General features: G+C 38.8%; 1 protein-coding gene across 2 annotated transcripts in view; it reads right to left on the bottom strand.

Annotated features, from left to right (window-relative positions):
* The window catches only part of DMTF1 (cyclin D binding myb like transcription factor 1), a 42186-nt gene extending 24816 nt beyond the window's left edge, over positions 1-17370 (bottom strand). Inside the window, exons 1-4 of one of the 2 annotated variants that reach the window (XM_025872802.2) lie at positions 17236-17370; positions 6404-6526; positions 4907-5023; positions 3045-3167 (exon numbers count right to left, since the gene is read on the bottom strand). In XM_025872802.2, the coding sequence (XP_025728587.1) occupies positions 3045-3167; positions 4907-5015 (232 nt within the window). In that variant the 5' untranslated portion in view covers positions 5016-5023; positions 6404-6526; positions 17236-17370. The remainder of the gene's footprint in view (positions 1-3044; positions 3168-4906; positions 5024-6403; positions 6527-17235) is intronic. The other variant, XM_025872803.2, reaches the window with a different exon arrangement.
* Positions 17371-18030: the final 660 nt, after the last annotated feature.

The raw sequence follows: 18030 nt of genomic DNA, 5'->3' as shown, positions 1-18030 counted from the left end.
GTGGGACTCGATCCCAGGACCCCGGGATCATGACCTGAGCTGAAGGCAGATGCATAACCGACTGAGGCACCCAGGCGTCCCAGGGACATTTTATTTTAAAGAAGACATTATAGTATGTTTGCAATGCTGATGGGAATGATCCAGTAGAGAACAAAAAACTGATGATTCAGAGAAGAAGGGAAAGAAATGCTGTGACTGTTCCTGAGTAGGCAGTAAAGCGAAGGGCTGGCCATTGCTAGAAAAAAGACAGAATGTATGGACACGGCGACATGTGGGTGTGTACTTGTAGTAGAGGAAACTTGCAGAAACTTGTTCGGACTACTTCAGTTTTCTCAGTAAGTAGAAACAAGGTTATCCGCTGAGAGTAACAAAGGTGGAGAAAATACTAGAGGTTTCAGGCATGTATGAAACAGTCATCTCTGAGCAGGAGAAAAAATATCCATTTGGTAAGTGTGGTGCGACTGGCAGTCAACAGTATGAGCCCACTTCAAGTTAATCATCATGAATTTAAAGTAAGATCACTTAGCTTGCTTGTGCTGTTTTTCAATTAGCTGTACCAGTATAGACATAAATAGCCAGACAGATTTAACCACTGTTAAATGGTTGTGGTTTCACTAAAGGACAATGAAGTGAGAGGAAGGAAAAAAGGATCTGAGGGTAAATGCAAGAGTGATTATAATGATTAACCACAAAACAAAGTGGGTACGGAGGAAACAAAAGATACAAACGGAAAATAATAATGCAAAAGTGGTAAGATCAGTGGGTCCTAGTGGGTAAAGGACTGCAAACATTCAAGAGTATTAGAGGAAGTAACCTGGAAACATAGGACGTAGTGCTGGAAGTAGATCACAAATGGACTCCAGTTAATAGGTGACAGCAAAGGAGGCAGTGGAAGTAATAAACAAGGTAGTATGGAGAATAAAAGTAGAAGAGGCTAAGATATTGCGCCAGTCATCTAAATGAATAATCACCAAGAGTCCTGTGAATAGGGAATGGAGTAAATGTGGTGGTAGATAATCGCAGTAAGAAGTGGTAAGTGATCTAGAATGATTAACATGAGACTTAAGAGGATTTTTAAGGATCAGACAGATAAATTTTTATCAGTTTTATAAAGCATGTAATGAAAACTTGAATATTAAAATTAAATTTGAAGTTAAATCTTTAAGAACTAATAATATTTACTTCCCTGAAGTCCAACAAACAATGACCTGCCCATTCAGTCAGTTCCCGATGATGGTGACAGACACAGGACTTCATGTTTTTATGTGACTTTTTTTTAATGGAGAAGTCTTCCTAAGTTGATTTTATCATCATACTATTTTTTTTTTTTTTACCAATTTAGAGAACAATACTTCAAGCCCATGTTTCATAAATTTAGTCTTACTGTAAATGTTAGGCTCCAGAATGTCCTCCAAACGTGATGATGCTATGACCCCACATCAAGCAGCTCAGGTGCTTCTAGGTCAGCACATCCAAATTATCCTACCCAGTTAAGTGAGTGAGTGTGTGAAGGATTCAGTCTAACACCATAAAATAGAACAAAATATCAACTGTAGTTTGAACCTGTGACTGTGACCAATGTAGTCAACTTTAACCAAATGAATTAACCAGTCATAATTTATGTGAAAATAATCCCTTTCTAATCCCTGACTTAGTAAAATAAATATTTCTGTCCTGGGGATGTGGTGACTATAGATAATAATACTCTATGGTATATTTGGAAATTATTAAGAGAGTAGATCTTGGAAGTTCTCATCACAAGAGAAAAAGCTGTAACTATGTGTGGTGACTAGATATTAACTAGAATTGTTATGTTCATTTCACAACATATACGTACACCAAATTATTATGTTGTGCACCTGAGACTAATATAATGTTACAGGTTAATTATATCTGAGTTTTAAAAAATTCTAGCTTAGGGGCGCCTGGGTGGCTCAGTCGTTAAGCGTCTGCCTTTGGCTCAGGTCATGATCCCGGGATCGAGCCCCACTTGGGCTCCCTGCTCGGCAGGAGGCCTGCTTCCCCCTCTCCTGCTCCCACTGCTTGTGTTCCTGCTCTCGCTGTGTGTGTGTCTCTCTCTCTGTCAATTAAATAAATAAAAAATTAAAAAAAATAAGATAAAAAATTCTAGCTTAGTAAATGCCCATATAGGATTGTATCTGTACAGACAGGTGAATCGAGTTTTAAGAGTGGATCACAGCTATGATGGTCAAATTAGGAGTTTAAAAATCTTACCAACCACCACTAGAAGGAAAAGCTCATTTAACCAGGAATAGGTTATGTTTATATATGCCACTGGAAGCATTATCAGTAATATTAACATTAACAATGTGTTTGAATAAAGTCTCACAGTAAACGGGTATTTTATGGTTTCTTTTCTATTCAATTGAATAAGCAATAAACTCTACAAAAAAAGTGCACATCTACTTGTGAAGATAAGGTTTGCCATGATGAAAACCTAATCTTCATTTTTTCCAACTGGATGAAGATGTGATTTTGCTTGATGCCGAGAGCAAAATTAAAGTTCTTAAGAACCAGAATGCCTGGGTATGACCTTAGACAAATTCTCATACCTCTCTGTGCCTTAAGTTTCCTCATTAGAAACAGGGATCATAATACCTACTCTACAGCATGCCTTCTCAATGAGGGTACACATGCTTCTGGGTGAGGTGTGGGTGAAAGAAAGCATTCTCCTTATTAATAAGACAATATACACATACAGGACATTAGAAAAAAAAAAACAGTAAATCTGTGGTATTACCATTTCATGGGGGAGCGCACGATCAGGAGAAAACATCTAAAAAAGTTTGGGGCGGGGAGGATGACAACAATTAAAAAAAAAAAGGCTGAGAAGATCAAAACAGGCAATATATGTAGAAGCATTCAGAGCCACGCCCACTCATTAAGTATTAGTTGAGAGTTCTTTTGACTCAAAGAAGAGAAAAATAATGGGTCTAAGTCAACCTTGGAATGCCAATTCCACGTCTCCCAAGCTACACTGTGATTTCAAAAGGGACCTCTGTTCTGAACACATAGTGACTTACGTGGCAGTGCAACAACTGATATGCAAGGAGTAGAACCATCGATACTCTGATCATCCTCAGAAGACAGACAAAGCCTTTTATGTGGAGGTTCAGTACTATCTTCTGAGTCTATTTCATCAGCTTCTAATGAAACAAAACAAAACAAAAATCTCAAAATCTTCAAACCAGTGAGGAAAACCCACAATCTTCCAACAAGTAACTGTAAGACAATCTTCTTATCAATTTGCTTAGTTAACCCAATTGTGCAAGGAGGACCCCAAACAGCACCGCCTTCTCTGTCCCCCGTGCAGAACCTCAGCTCCTCTGCTTCTGACAACAACTATGAGAGGAGCCACTTTTTAAACATCACACTTCTGTGCTACTAACTACCTGTCTTTCCAAATATTTCACATATTAAGACAAGGGCTGGTTATTTAAATCACTCACAAATATTTACTGAATGCCCACTATGTTCTGAGTGCTGGGAACAGAACAATGACAGATACTCTTCCCTGTCCAGGAACTCACAGGGTAGTGGAGATGACTAAAGTACCCATTTCAAAATAGTGTTTTAAGAGCTATGCAGGTGGAATGAGGGGAGAGGCATCTAATTTAGACTCTGGGTGAAGGAAGGTTTCCTGGAGAAGGTGTCTTAAATTGTAAAGAACTTGAATGAACAGATGCCAGGGGTAATGATCATTCCTGGCACTAGGAATAATTATTTGCAGTGACAGTGAGGTATGAAAAGCTTAAGGTATGGAAGGAAAAAAAGCCAGCTGTGACTCGCTGGGACACAGATATATGCAATGTGGCAGGAAGCGAGGCTGGAAGGAAAGTGCAGAAGATACCCATCTCTGTACTGTACAAACCACAGGACACTTAACAGAACAAACAAACCAATCTTCCTACACTACTGAGTATCATGAGCAAGGTCATCAGCAGTTTGAAAGATGAATTCAGGCTGGGAGAAGCATTAAAAGGCTACTAGGGCCTCCCAGGTGAGAAATGAGACTCTGAATTAAGAAAGTGGGACTTGAGACAAAGGAAGCAATGGACTCAAGAAACAAAATACCATCAACAACTTTTCATGATGGAATGAACATAGGAGATGAGAGAAGGGTTTATTCCTACCCACATTTATGATCTGGGTTACTAAGTAATGAAATTGAGAAAGAGAACTGGGTCTGGGAATTTTGTAAAAGAATTCAGTTTGGAACATGTGAAATTTAAGGTGTCTATGAGAAACACAAAGAATTCAGAAAAAAGAAGTTTGAATCATTTTAATAGGTAGGTGGTAGTTAAAATCCTAAGTTTGAATAAAATAACCAGAAATTAAGTATTGAATGAGAGAAAAGAAGATAAAACCTAGGTTGAGCAAAGATAAACTTAGAGCAAAATAAAAAGTAAATACAAATAAGGAATAGGTAGAGAAGTGACAACAAAATCACAAGCCTCGAGGCTATGGAATCTTAATTGATTACAGATAATCACAGTAAATCTTATTCAAAGATTCATGGAAAATCCTCTAACAGACTAGCAAAAAAATTGGCAGGACTACTTCTGTATTTTCTAATGTACTACATACACTGCAGGCACCAAATGATATCAAAGGGGAAGTATATTACAGTTAAATAATCATCTTTGTAGGCGCAACAGATTGTAGCTACGAGATTCAAAGTTCAAATTTATGGTAAATTTTAAAAATACAAAGGTATGTTAAAAAAAATAAAAACATAAATTAAGGTTAATTCATGATCCAAAGAGATAACCCCCTTTTCTACTGTCCTAGCCTCAACTGTCTATCTGGGTGAAAGGGATCAAAGGTGACATGAAATCCAAAAATTCAAAAAGATCCACATTTCTATGTCAGCAAGTTCTCCTACCATTCTGAGGGCAATGAAGAATGAGGTTCCCGTCTGTGTCCTGAGTCAAAGTCACAGAATTCACAGTTTCTACTGTTACTGTGTCAGAATCCTCTTCAACTGTGCTCATACTCAAATCTGTAGAACAGATTTCAGATTTAAAACATGATTTCCAAATATGAACATAAAGTAGCCTCCAACTTCCCCCTCCTCCCCACAAAAAAACCCACAATTTATACCAGCTCAACTGCAAGGACAGTTCAGACTTCAAAAATTGTCTTTCAAAAGGTTATACCCATTATTTAGAATGAGATGTAATAATCTGCAAGAATCTGACTTCTCTAATTAAAAGCCTATGGCATTTATTTTTTAAATAGACTTGGTTTTACCACATCCAATGAAAATGACGGTTCCAAGTTGTCTTATCCATAAAATATGTCTTATTAGCAAAACTCTCACCACTATTTATTGGCAATTCTGTGATATATTCAAATAGATGTTTAACTTCAGATTCAGAAGATTCAGTAAACCTTGTAACTTAGAAATCTACGATAAATCTAATAATTATTTCTCCAAAACACTTTTTACAAGTATTTAAGCTCTATTATTATCTGAAAACTAAGAACACTACAGAATTATCCTCATGACGTTTTTTCCATGATATTAAATAAGCGCATACATCCATCACTGACCAAACTGCTTTTTTAAATGGATATGGAGGTAGGCCTTCTTTTGGAATAGAGAATTGATTTTGTTTAAAGTGCCTTTACGGAGCGCCTGGGTGGCTCAGTTGGTTAAGCGACTGCCTTCGGCTCAGGTCATGATCCTTGAGTCCCAGGATTGAGTCCCGCATCGGGCTCCCTGCTCAGCAGGGAGTCTGCTTTCTCCCTCTGACCCTCCCCCGTCTCATGCTCTCTCTCTCTCAAATAAATAAATAAAACTTAAAATAAATAAATAAATAAAGTGCCTTTACCTGCTATTTCACACATATATTATTTTCCTCTTGTTCAGACAAATCGAATGATCAGAGTGTCACAATACAATACCTCATGGTTGACAGGAGGAAATGTATTGAATTAAAATCAAGAGCCTGGTTGAAGTCTTTGGGGTGCACCTTATAATGTTCAACTAAGTTTTTCCCTCAATACTCAATTTCGGTCTTGTCCACACACTTTTTACCAACTAAATAATAGAGTCCATAAGCCTTAATGTATGTATACTAATCACTCAATATTTATTTGGCTCCTATCCACAGCATATTAGTCTGTTCACGTATTTACCATTTATTCAAGTGCGTTTTCCCTTGGCAGAAAAACTTAAAACTATTGACATTCACATGGTGAAGATCCAATGATTCACTCAGGTTTTACTATACAAATTACTGTTTTAATGGACAATGGTCATTTTACAATAATAAAGATGAAATTCCCCAAATTAAAGATAAATAGAAATCATGATCTAGTTATCACCAAAATTCACAAAACACAGGTGAAGTCCTCGGAACAAATGCAGGCTTACCTAGAAAATAGATGGATCAGGTATAGCCCTTCCCACAGAATCAAGTCGCCTTCCCTTAGACACCAGCATCACTTTCATGTTATCCAGATTGCTTCTCTCCCATATTCCTACCTCTGCAACACTCTGAAAAAGTAACAGCATTACACAATAAGGCTTAAATAAGAACAATCATATTCTATTGGTATGTTCATGACACTCTAGCCTCAAGCCTGTGATGTCTCAACTAGAAAAAGACAAAAACCAGAATTCTTTTCTAAATAGACCTTTTAGAAATCAAATCAGCCTTTGAAAGTATTCCCCAATGAAAGGCAGAAATGAGATCTTGTACCTATTAAGTTAGTTTATAGGCAGATTCTCAACCCAAGTTGTCCCTCAACAGGCAAATATTCTCAGAAAAAAAAAAAGAGGTTCAACTATGCTACTGGCTCTATGAACTGCAGACAAGAGTACATGCAACCTAATCCAGGGTGTAGAGTACCACAAATACTACCAGTAACTATATTTTTTTCTTTAGGTAATTTACTAACACCTCCTTATACATTATACTGTATTTCATCTTAAAGCATTAGAAACTATATCATATCTGTGAACAATCCTGCCTCCGGATCTGTGGGAAAAAAAGAAACCCTAAACAAAGAAAAGATAAATTGTAAGCAAGCTCCTGAATCCAATGTGAAACTTACAAAATCAGAAGTGTTTTTTAAAGGTTTCTTTCAATAAACTCCCTATAATCCCAAAGGGTCATCCAAAGAATCAAGAAGTTCAGCACGATTTGAGATTTAAGGGGTATTTCAGCAAAAGCTAACAGCTGAAATTTCCATTTTAGCAGTGTTCTAATTAGAACTCCTTTCTCCAGGATGGTTATATTTTGAGAACTGCTATACATAAGTAAGTCTGCAGTGAAAAGGTACAGATTCTGCTAGAGAAACCTCCAGTCAGCTATTAGATTTCATGTTGTTCTTATTTCTAATCCATTAAATTTTCTCAAAAGGCTGGTTAGAAGATGCAGAAGATGGAGAAATTCAATGTTAAAAAAACTCATCCATAAACTTACCAAAAGCAGAGTTCACTCTCTGGTGTGTGTGTGTGTTTGTAAATGTGTATACACTGCAGTGTATAAGCAAATTTATATCCTGCTTTTTAGAGTTTATTCATATTAAAAAGTATGATGAAACCAAGCTAGGTTATCTAACTGAAGTTTTCGGTATCACGTAAAACTTACACCACATAAAAAACATGACATTATTTAATAACTGCCCCATCACTGGACATTTGTGTTGTTCCTAATTTTTCATTTCCTTAAAACATACTGAAACATTTATACACTCTATTTCCTTAAACAGTATTAACTAATGGAAATTATTACATAAAAGAATATGACAAAATTTAGAACTTTTTTTTTAAAAGATTTTATTTGAGAGAGAGAGAGTGCACAAGCGAGAGCATAAGAGCAGGGTGAGAGGCAGAGGGGAGAAGCAGACTCCCCACTGAACAGGAAGCCTGATGCAGGGCTCGATCCCAGGACCCTGGGATCATGACCTGAGCCGAAGGCAGACACTTAACTAAGCCACCCAGGCGTCCCAAAATTGAGAACTCTTAAGTCACACTGAGACAGGGAAACTGTAAGGGACCTCATGGAAAAAAAAAAAAAAGCTGTTCTTTTTTCTTTGTTCCTTTTCCTGCTTCTAATTTTGTTAGGACCTGCACCCCCACATTATACATGCCTTAATGTATGTCCTCCTTGTAAAGGTCAAGGAGTTAATGATTTCTTTGAAGACTTCCAGCACAACTGATAACATCTAAGGAGTGGCCAGATGAGGTCCTCGTGAATGTTTTCCAAGACCACAGACTCTGAACACCCAGATGCCAAGACCCCAGGCTCCAGGGCCATTAAGTGACTTGAGGAGGACATCTGAGCACTAGTCCTTGTTTGACCAGTTCCTGGATGCCTGAGAGGACATGTACACCAGACCACTGTCCTTAGTAATAACTCCAGACCAGCAAAGATGAGACTCATGCCCGTTTTCCTTTGAGTCTCCCAGACCATCTGTCAGTGTCTGCTCCCTTCTATATATTCATTCAACTCCGCTCTCACTTCTTGCTGCCTTGAGTTTTATTTCCATCCTGTGGGAAGCCTAGAACCCCCTTGGCTGGTCCTGTGGGACCCCTCTGAGTCCTCAGGCCTGGCCTGCCTGCATTAATACTGCAATCGGTTTTCCAGGAAGATTGTTTGAATTTATATCCAAACCAGTGAGGTTCTTGGCAACCTTTCTTTTCTAAGAAAGAAAGCATAAAACAAAAAAACAGCATAAGAGCGAGCTCATTTGATAGGTGCAAAGTAGTCACTGGTTTAGCGTTTTAATCAATTTCATCAGGACCCAAATTAATCTAAAACTAAGAAAAAATAAAGGTAGATTTAAGACAATATGGAGATATGGTGAGATAACAATACCAGAAAAAAGGAGTCCAAAATAGCTAGCTGAAATAAAGTATTTAATCCTTGAAAACCTGTATTGGTTACTGGTAATCCTATGCAGTGTACTAGCTTTAAATCAGAAATCTAGGTTCATTTTTAAAAATTCGGCAACTCATGTTTGAGATTAGTAAGCAGTTCTAAGGTGCTTGGCAAATTAACAAGCATATCTGTTCAATGAACAAATATTTATCACTTACCGACTATATATTAGGCACTCTCTAGGCACTGGGGATGTGGTGCCCCCCCCCTTTTTAACTGTCTCTTTAGATATGCTCTCGACTCACTTTCCTGAGGTCTTCCCCACTGTAGTTAGAGCTAGGAGGTCAGTGTATTTATTAATATTTAAGAAACTAATCTGGTTTTATTTTAAATTTATTTTTAATAGGTAACACATTTACATAGTTCAAAATTCAAAAGATAAAGGTGGTTATACAGTGAAGTCTGCTTCCTGCTCCAGGTCCCTAGTCACCCGGTCCCCCTCCCTCTATAGGTAAACTGTTAGCAATTTCTCAGACTTCCTTCCAGCTATTTTATACATATGTAAGTCAATACAGCTCTTCTTGCTACACATACTCTTTTTACAGAAATAGTATCATACTACCAACACTGAACAGTACCTCAACGGCTACTTTCCAGTGCTTCAGCAAGATGAGGAGACACTACTGCAAGCATGTGACTGCAAGCTACCGAACTGATTAATAATAGCGAAGTCCCTAAAGTGGGACCTGCTGTGGCCTGCTGCAGGAAGAGAACCACCCAAAACCAAAAGAACAATACAGCAGCCAGTATGGCAGAGGCTTTCCATAAAGGAGAGTAGCTGAATGGAAGGTTGGAGATGAAGACAGGGGTAGATCTCACAAGGCCTTACCATTCCTTGGATGGTTTTCAGTTGGGGAATATAATTTACATTTTTAAAAGATCACTTAGACTGCAGTATGAAGAATGGATAAGTAAGTCATGAAGACAAGCTGCTGTCCGAGAGGATTCTCGTTTGGACTGCTGACGGCAGCCAACAGAGGGTATATTTTGGAGCAGTGTGGACAGGATCTGAATGAAGAGAAGGACACGAAGGGAAGGAGAGCTAGCTCAAGCTGATTCGTGGGCTTTTGGCTTGAACAGCTGATTGAGTCTGGGGGCACTCAGATATATATTATGTCTTTTTATTACTATTAGAATGAACGATTAACGTTGTAAGGCATTCAAACGAAGAGATCACACTGACAGCTGGAAGCTGGAATTCAACAAGGACTAGACATATCAAGACAAACAAATGGCATGCACCCACATTTTTTAAAGATTTATTTATTTACTTTGGGGGGGGCAGGGTAAAGGAAGAGGGAAACAGAGAGAAAGTCTCAAGCAGACTCTGACCTGAGCGCAGAGCCCGAATGGGGCTCAATCTCATAACCCTGAGCTGAAACCAAGAGTCATGAGCTTAACCCACTGCACCACCCAGGAGCCCTCGCAAATAATTTTTAAACATAGTATCAACCAGAGAGGTTAGATAAGACAGCCTAGATTCCAGTTCTACAGCAGACTTGAACAGCTGGAAATCAATCTAGAGCAGACTCAAACAGCTGGAAATCAATCTAGAGCAGACTCAAACAGCTGGAAATCAATCTAGAGCAGACTCAAACAGCGGAAATCAAGCTATGCAGAAACAAGCAAAGGAGACTGAAAATTTCCAGCTAGTGATGCAGAAGGAAAACTAAGGTGTTAATCAAGAGACACAAAGAGTGTTTTTCAAGGAGCATTAAGTAGTCAACCGTGTTAACAGAGAAGTAAGATGATGGAGAGGTGACTATTTGATCTGTCAATATGGAGAACACTGGTGGCCTTAAAAGTACCTGAGGTACACTGGGGACAGCAGCCCTATTGGAATACGTAGAGAATTGAAAGTAGGGAGACAAGACAAACAACAGGTCTTTTATGAGGTTTGGTTTTCAGGGCAAGTGACAGTACTAGCTACAGTAATGTCTAGAGAGCTGTTATTTAGAAAAGCACATCTGTATTGATAGGACTATGAGAGTGCCTAAGGAATGTTGGTGAATAAACGTGTGATAGTAAGGTACAAAGCTGGGTATTTTATTGCCTTCCATTCTAATTCATTAAACACAAAACTATGCTTAACTTCTGGACCTGTTCCTTATTTGGTTTATCAGGGAAATGTATCAGAAAGATACATCAACTTTTTAGTCTTCTTTTGTACTGTCATCAGCCTACTGAGGTCTTCCCTTTATTCTCTGTAAAGGGTTATACCGTATGTACTATCTTTATACTAACTAGAAACAAGAGGAAAAAAATTTTAACAGCCATTTTAACTGGTGAAATGGCTTTTTAGCACGTTTCCATCCATCACTTGGTTGCTATCTTGAACAGCAACAGTATACTAATAAAATCAAGAAAAGAACACATGAAATGTGACCTAAAAGATTTATAATGAAATACATCCACACTTAAATGAGAAATATATTTGTCTTCACTTAGAACTCCCAATGAATGAAAACCCTATTTAACGTAGGACAAAAGAACAACTCTGGATCTGGTACTTAATACAGAATTTAATTAAAGAAGTGAATCCTTCATCCTACTTCATTCCAGTATTGATGTGAAGTTCTTATTCAATGGATTATCTTAGACTGGTAGTTCCATCAACTAAATCTACATACAGGCATAACTCATTTTATTACACTTCACAGACACTAAGTTTTTTAATATAGTGAAGGTTTATGGCAACCCTGCGTTAAGCAAGTCTATTGGTACTGCCAATAGCATTTGCTCACTTTGTGTTTGTGTCACATTTTGGTAATTCTCAAACTATTTTCAACTTTTTCATTATTATAGTTGACCCTTGAACAACACAGGTTTGAACTGCCTGTGTCCACTTATATGTGGATTTTTTACAATACAGTACTGTAAATGTATTTTCTCACATTTTTTTTTCTCTAGTTTATTGTAAGAATATATGATAGGTGTAAGATACAAAATATATGTTACTTGACTGTTATTGGTAAGGCTTCTGGTCAGTAGTAAGCTATTAGTTTTTGGGGAGTCAAAAGCTATACAGGGATTTTCAACTGCCCAGGGGGCCACCTCCCGTAAGCACCCAACAACTGTATATTGGTTGTGGTGATCTGCGATCAGTGCTTAAGACTAGGTGAAAGGTCAGATAATATCTTTTAAGTTATTTCTTAATTAACTTACGCACATTGGTTCTGACATGCTCTTGCATGCTTTTAAATGAACTAAAGTATAAATATAACTTGTATACACCCTGAGAACCAAAAAAATTCATTTGACTTGTTTTATTGCAATCTTTGCTTTATTGCAGTGTCTGGGAATGAACTTGCAGTATCTCTAAGGTAGGCCTTTAATGGTCCTAATTTTCCAAGTGAAGTGTCAAGCATGTTCCCAAAACTACAACCAAAACTGGCTTTTCTTCCTAGTTTGGAATCTAGTTTTGTAGATAAATTTGTCTGTTTCTGAACAGTCCCAAGTGTGGGAGGGTATATTTTAGCGGAGATCATGAAAAGCACAGGAGCTAAAAGTTGCTGACCCTACAAGTTTGGAGTCGGGATTCTACACTGAAAGATGTGGTAAGACTAAGCATTCAGTATTATAAGATACTTTTATACGGGGAAATCAAGCAAGCTACAGAACGTGTAACCCTAGAATTTTATTGGATGAGTTGACTGAAAAACACTGAGATGCAAGGTTTCTGGGGTAATTCAACTAAAAAGTCAGTAAGGCCACATTTAATTTTTAGATGTCTTTTCTTAAACCAATGTAAGAAAAGTTATTCATATATTCCTCTGTAACATTTTGTGATGATCTTCCAAACATACTGTTCCATCTTTTAGAACTTTGTTTTTCTGCACTTATTAGGACTATTTTCCAATACTTCAACTTATTCTTCCAAAGCATTTTTAATGGGTACATGGTATCTAAATTTATCTAACCACTGTCCTGTAAATGAACATTTTTGTTTGAGGTTGTGCTATTACGAAGACCCCATGATGACCACCACCATACCTATCAATGCATATTAACTAATGCCTTAGGAAATGCTTTTAAGTGGATTTCCTCAGTAATATGTAATAAAAAATTTAAAGATATGTTTTAAGATATTTTAAAAGAATACAACTCTTTGCTAATTAGAACGTCTTAGTGGAAGAGAATAAGTAACAAGTGCCTATATCCTGAACATGGGTACACAGATCGCTGGCAGAATAGAAAGCTGCGAATACTGGTTTTATTCAAAAGAGGAATAGGGACACTTCACACTGAGGTTGAATGCTTTGTACAGTGATTCCAGGCCCCTGGGGATTTGCTCTTCTATAGACTTTGTGGAAAAGTTTGAGAAGCAAAGCTATAAATGAACATAAAGCATACTAAAGGTAGGTAAAAGCATACTAAGGTAACTAATGATCCTAATAGCTTAGTTTTAAGGTGGCAAAATATGACTACACACTGAGTCAAAAAAATTGTTTGTGGAGTTTATTATAAAAGGCTTTAGTTGCTTAAGATGTTGATTTCAACTACCAACTACTTTTTTCTTAAATTTTATTTATTTGAAAGAAGAGACTGAGCCAGAGAGAGAGCGCGCACGCACAAGCTGGGGGAGAGGCAGAAGCAGACTCATTGAGCAGGGAGCCCTATGCAGGGCCCAATCCACAGGACCTGGGATCATGACCTGAGCAGAAGGCAGACCCTTAACTGACTGAGCCACCCAAGCACCCCCAATTAACCAACTACTGAAAAACAATGTTATTATCAAAGAGAATTAGTTGGCAGTATGGTTCATTTCAAGGTGCATTTCATACCTGGTTTGACAATAAAACCGTATTGCTGATTAAAAAGAGACCATTTTTCACCCAGTGCATGATTTAAGAATTTATAATGTATATTTGGCTACATTTAAAAATTTTATCCATTCAAAACCGAGCACTTTATGCAAGGCACCATTAGAAGCTCTTTAAATGGAAATACATCAAATTATCACCAGAGTCCTCTGATTTACACTGAAGTTTATTTTTAAAGCACACTTTCTTGACAGAGACTAACATACACATAGGCAGTAAATAAACATAATAAGCATTTCTTTTGCTACATAGTATGTGACGGTAAATAATGATTAGTGTTGACAACCCAGGGCTTGGAAGAATGGCCTGACAAGTTTTATTTAAAAAAAAAATAAAATAAAAACTGTTCATAAAGGGATCTCTAGTGTGCTTTTTCCTGACAACTTCTTTTGGGAATTCTGTCCTGGAATGGGGTATCTTTCCACAAACTTGAAGCAGCAGACATGATAAACAGGTTCCTTCTTCTAGTTATCTTTACGGAATCAAATCAAAATCAAAACCTAGTTGTGATTTCTATTACAAGAATTCTCTTCACAAAAGGGAAAAAAAGGTGGGGGGAGGGAATGATATGAAAGCAAACAAATGCCACGTTTAATAAATCTATCATTTAACACAGCAATAGGTTCATAACTTTCTCAGGTCATTTCCCATCACTTGAGAATAAAAAGAGCTTTGGAATTGAAATTGCAAAGCACTTAGAGGTACACCAATCCCTAAGCAAACCTTTTATATGGAAAAAAAGTGTTAGAGATTAGGGTAGTAAAAGATTGACTATTTAAAAATAAAACTCCATTTTGAGAAGCAAAGCATCCCATCTTAAATAAGTAGCCTCTAAGACAAAAAAAAAAAAAGACAACTCTTCAACTTCATTGTTGTTCTAAAGTTTTGCTGTCCCTGGAACGGTTATAAATGTGTGTTCAATATGATCTAGGAGCTCAATACTTTAAAAAACACTTCCCAACCCTCCTAAATTTTTAACATCTATGTGCCAGGTTGTAAATCCCTAGGGATGCTAGTGTTTCACATTAGCGTATTCATCCTCACAGGTGTTAACTTTAAGCCAATGTACTTAATGGAGCACGACAAAAGCAACTGTTTATAATTCACGTGAAGTTATTGTCAGAACACACAACTTTATTACATTAATAAAAACTAGCGTCTGTAGATGTTAGAGAGATAAATGAATAAAAGGAAAAGCTTTTGTTGTTTGTATTTCAATACTAACTAGCAATATCTAACCTTACAAATAAGGCTTCTCTCTCCCATTGCCTTGGGGTGAAATCACATAAACTTGCTCTGTCTGAAAACAAAGAAACCAACCAACCAACCCTTAAAAAAGGGGGGGGGACTTAAAGATTCAAGAAGACATCTGCCTTCTTTTGATATAATTTTCTATTAGTAACCATTTCCCAGCCATACTCTGCTTTCAAAGATCAAATCCTAACTCCAAAACGTTGTGATTGCTTCCCCTCAAAATATTTCTTAAGACCTGAACGTTCTGTGGAAAATACTTATACAGCATATATTTATTCGTCTAACTGCTTAAACTACGAACTTGAAGTTCTAAGCAAGTATGCAATGCCCAGTACTTACTGATTAACTACAGATGAAAACAGGGCAATAGCATTTTGGCTCCACCATCTAGCTCAACTGCAATCAAATAAAGAGATTCACGCAGAAAATGCAGATTCTAGATCAGTCCCAAAAAGCCTATTTTGGGGTGAGCCTATTAACTAAAATAGTAAAAACAAAACAAAACAAAAAACTAGCTTCTTGGTGGCACATAAGTTTGTGGAAGTAATAATAATGAGATAAACATGAAACATCTTTTTCATAACTGTAAATTTTTCCAGACAAATTCAAGCTACTTATTGTCCCTGGTGAACGAAAAATTCTCACACCAAATTTTTCTCAAACAGCCTGACAATTTTTTTACAAGGTTAAGGAACTGCATTTTAATTTTTTCCGAAATCTTAATTAAATTTCTGAATCTTAACCTAATTAATGTGCTCTTATCACTACGCCACCATAGTAAAACGCTGTTTTTGGTATTTATCGCCACACAATCTTTAAATGTTAAAGTGGTGGTAATTACTCAAATTACTAAGAAACAAAACAGTAATACTAAAAAGATTATTAGAAGCAACTTGAAAGCCGGCTCAAAGAAAGAATCTTAACGGAAAAACATGAAAACCTTTAACTGAAAACGAAAAAACGATTTCCCGTTTGTAAAACTTTCAACACAATGGAAGAGTATTTTCTTACTTGGACTGGAGCTTAAAAGCTATAAATGGTTAATCGCCTTGCACGAATTAAAAATAAAGATATAATTAGTAAAAGATAAAAAAATTCGAAATGGTATTATTCTATGCTTAAAACATTGCATTTGTAAGACCCTACAGACTGAATTTTGTCGGATGTCCCAACAAGCAGCCTCGCCTACTGTCAGGAGGTACACGACGATGAATCAAGTTACAAGAAAAGCAACCACACACCGAATTTGAATTTCCAGATTCAAACACGGAAAGGGAGAGAGAGTCCTGACTTACATTTCATATAATTATCACCCTCTCCTTACCTTCACCGAGTATTTTTATTATAAAAACAGATGCTGTATCATTCAACTGCATAGAACGGCACTTGGCCACCCCACTCTCAAATCTACGCCAGAGACTGGGTCAAAACAAAGACCATTTTAAAGGACAAGATTAAAAAATTTAAAAACTTCCTCAGAACTCAGCAAAATATGACAATTACTACTTTGCAGACGCCTTTTACGGTTCTCTGCTCGACTAGGACACTCTCCCCGCAGTCAGTGCTAGTCCTTTTTAAGAGAGGCTGACAGAGATAACTACGGCCAGCAACCTCGATTGCCTCTGCATGGGCCATGAATAGCAGAGCTAGAACGAACCCCAAAAGATGGAAGAGTCTAAGACGCAAACAAGGTAAAAGGAAAAAAAAGGGGAGGGGGGGAAACGAGACCCGCCCAACTCTCTCAAGCCCACCTCTCCTTCACTGGACTACATAAAACCGAAAAGGTAACAAAAAGCAAACAAACAAACAAACAAAAAAGGAACACCACGAGAAAGCAACTAAGGCTTCATTACTCTCCGCATTCTCGGGTCCAATTCTCTACCGAAGCTCCCGGCCCACCCCACCCCCAGGGGTCCCGGCGCCATTTAGCTCCTCCGAAGCAGCCGCCATTTTCCGCCCCCGCCGGATCGCTGCTGCGCCTCGGCGGCCGCTCTCTACGCCACTCTGTAGCCCGAGCCACCGCCGCGGGTCGGGCCCTGAGAGGGAGGCCCTGGCCTGAGCGTGCGGGGACGGCAGCTTCAGCATCATGAAGGCCCAGCTCCGACCCCGCCCGCGGTGCCCAGTTGCCCACAGCCTGCGCCGGTCGGCGGGAACAGGCTGGCAGCAAGGGGGCCGGACAGGCTCCACTGGGCGGAGCGGCCCTGGCGGCGGTTGGGACCTGAAGGTTCCATCGCACTTACTTCCTGTTTTGGGTCCGGGCACTTTGGAAGAACCAGGATGGAGGCTCCAAAAAATACCAGGATGGAGGAAGCAGCAACGGGCAAGAGTGGCTGCAGCTGGAGTGAGCGAGCGCGACGAGCCACCGGAAACGGAGCTACGACCGCGCCCCGCCCCTAGCCCCCGCTCGCTCCCCCTCCCGCTCTCCTCTCCCTTGGGACTGCGCTGCGTGTTGACTGCTCGCGTCACTTCCGGCCCAGTCCGAGCGCTGAAAAAAAGTCCCGGGTTAACGGAGCTTCGGGGACCCGTCTTCGTGTGGCGTTTGTTTGTGATCCGCTTCTCTTCTCTCTACCTACTAGGAAAGCTCGGTACCGACGATTCCGCTGCTGATGCTGTAAAGGAGGCCCATCTTTCTTTGGCGTAACTGTGGTGTTTCTGGCTCGGGGAGCAGTTGCGCCCAGCTGGCCGAGTTTCAGAAATTCGCCAGGCTCCAGAGCGGATACACCCAGGCGTGGAACGGAATGAGAGCCTTGTCTAGATGCAAAAGAAAGCCGGGAATTACGTCTGGCCCCTCACAGTTTACATTGCCATAGGCGCTTTGGACCCGTGATGCCAGTTCTGGTCAAAAGTTGTCCTCTGTGAGCGTAGCAAGATGCTACTCTAGTGCACAGTCCGTCTTTTTTCTTTTTCTTTTTTTCAAGATTTTATTTATTTATTTATTTGAGAGAGAGAATGAGAGATAGAGAGCATGAGAGGGAAGAGGGTCAGAGGGAGAAGCAGGCTCCCCGCCCAGCAGGGAGCCCGACGCGGGACTTGAT

This window comes from Callorhinus ursinus, unplaced genomic scaffold (genome assembly GCF_003265705.2).
Source record: "Callorhinus ursinus isolate GAN/ISIS: 27379988/994484 unplaced genomic scaffold, GSC_fseal_2.0 scaffold12, whole genome shotgun sequence".
NCBI classification, from domain to species: domain Eukaryota; kingdom Metazoa; phylum Chordata; class Mammalia; order Carnivora; family Otariidae; genus Callorhinus; species Callorhinus ursinus.
Note: the sequence above shows the minus strand (reverse complement) of the source record. Positions and strands in the feature narration are given on the sequence as shown.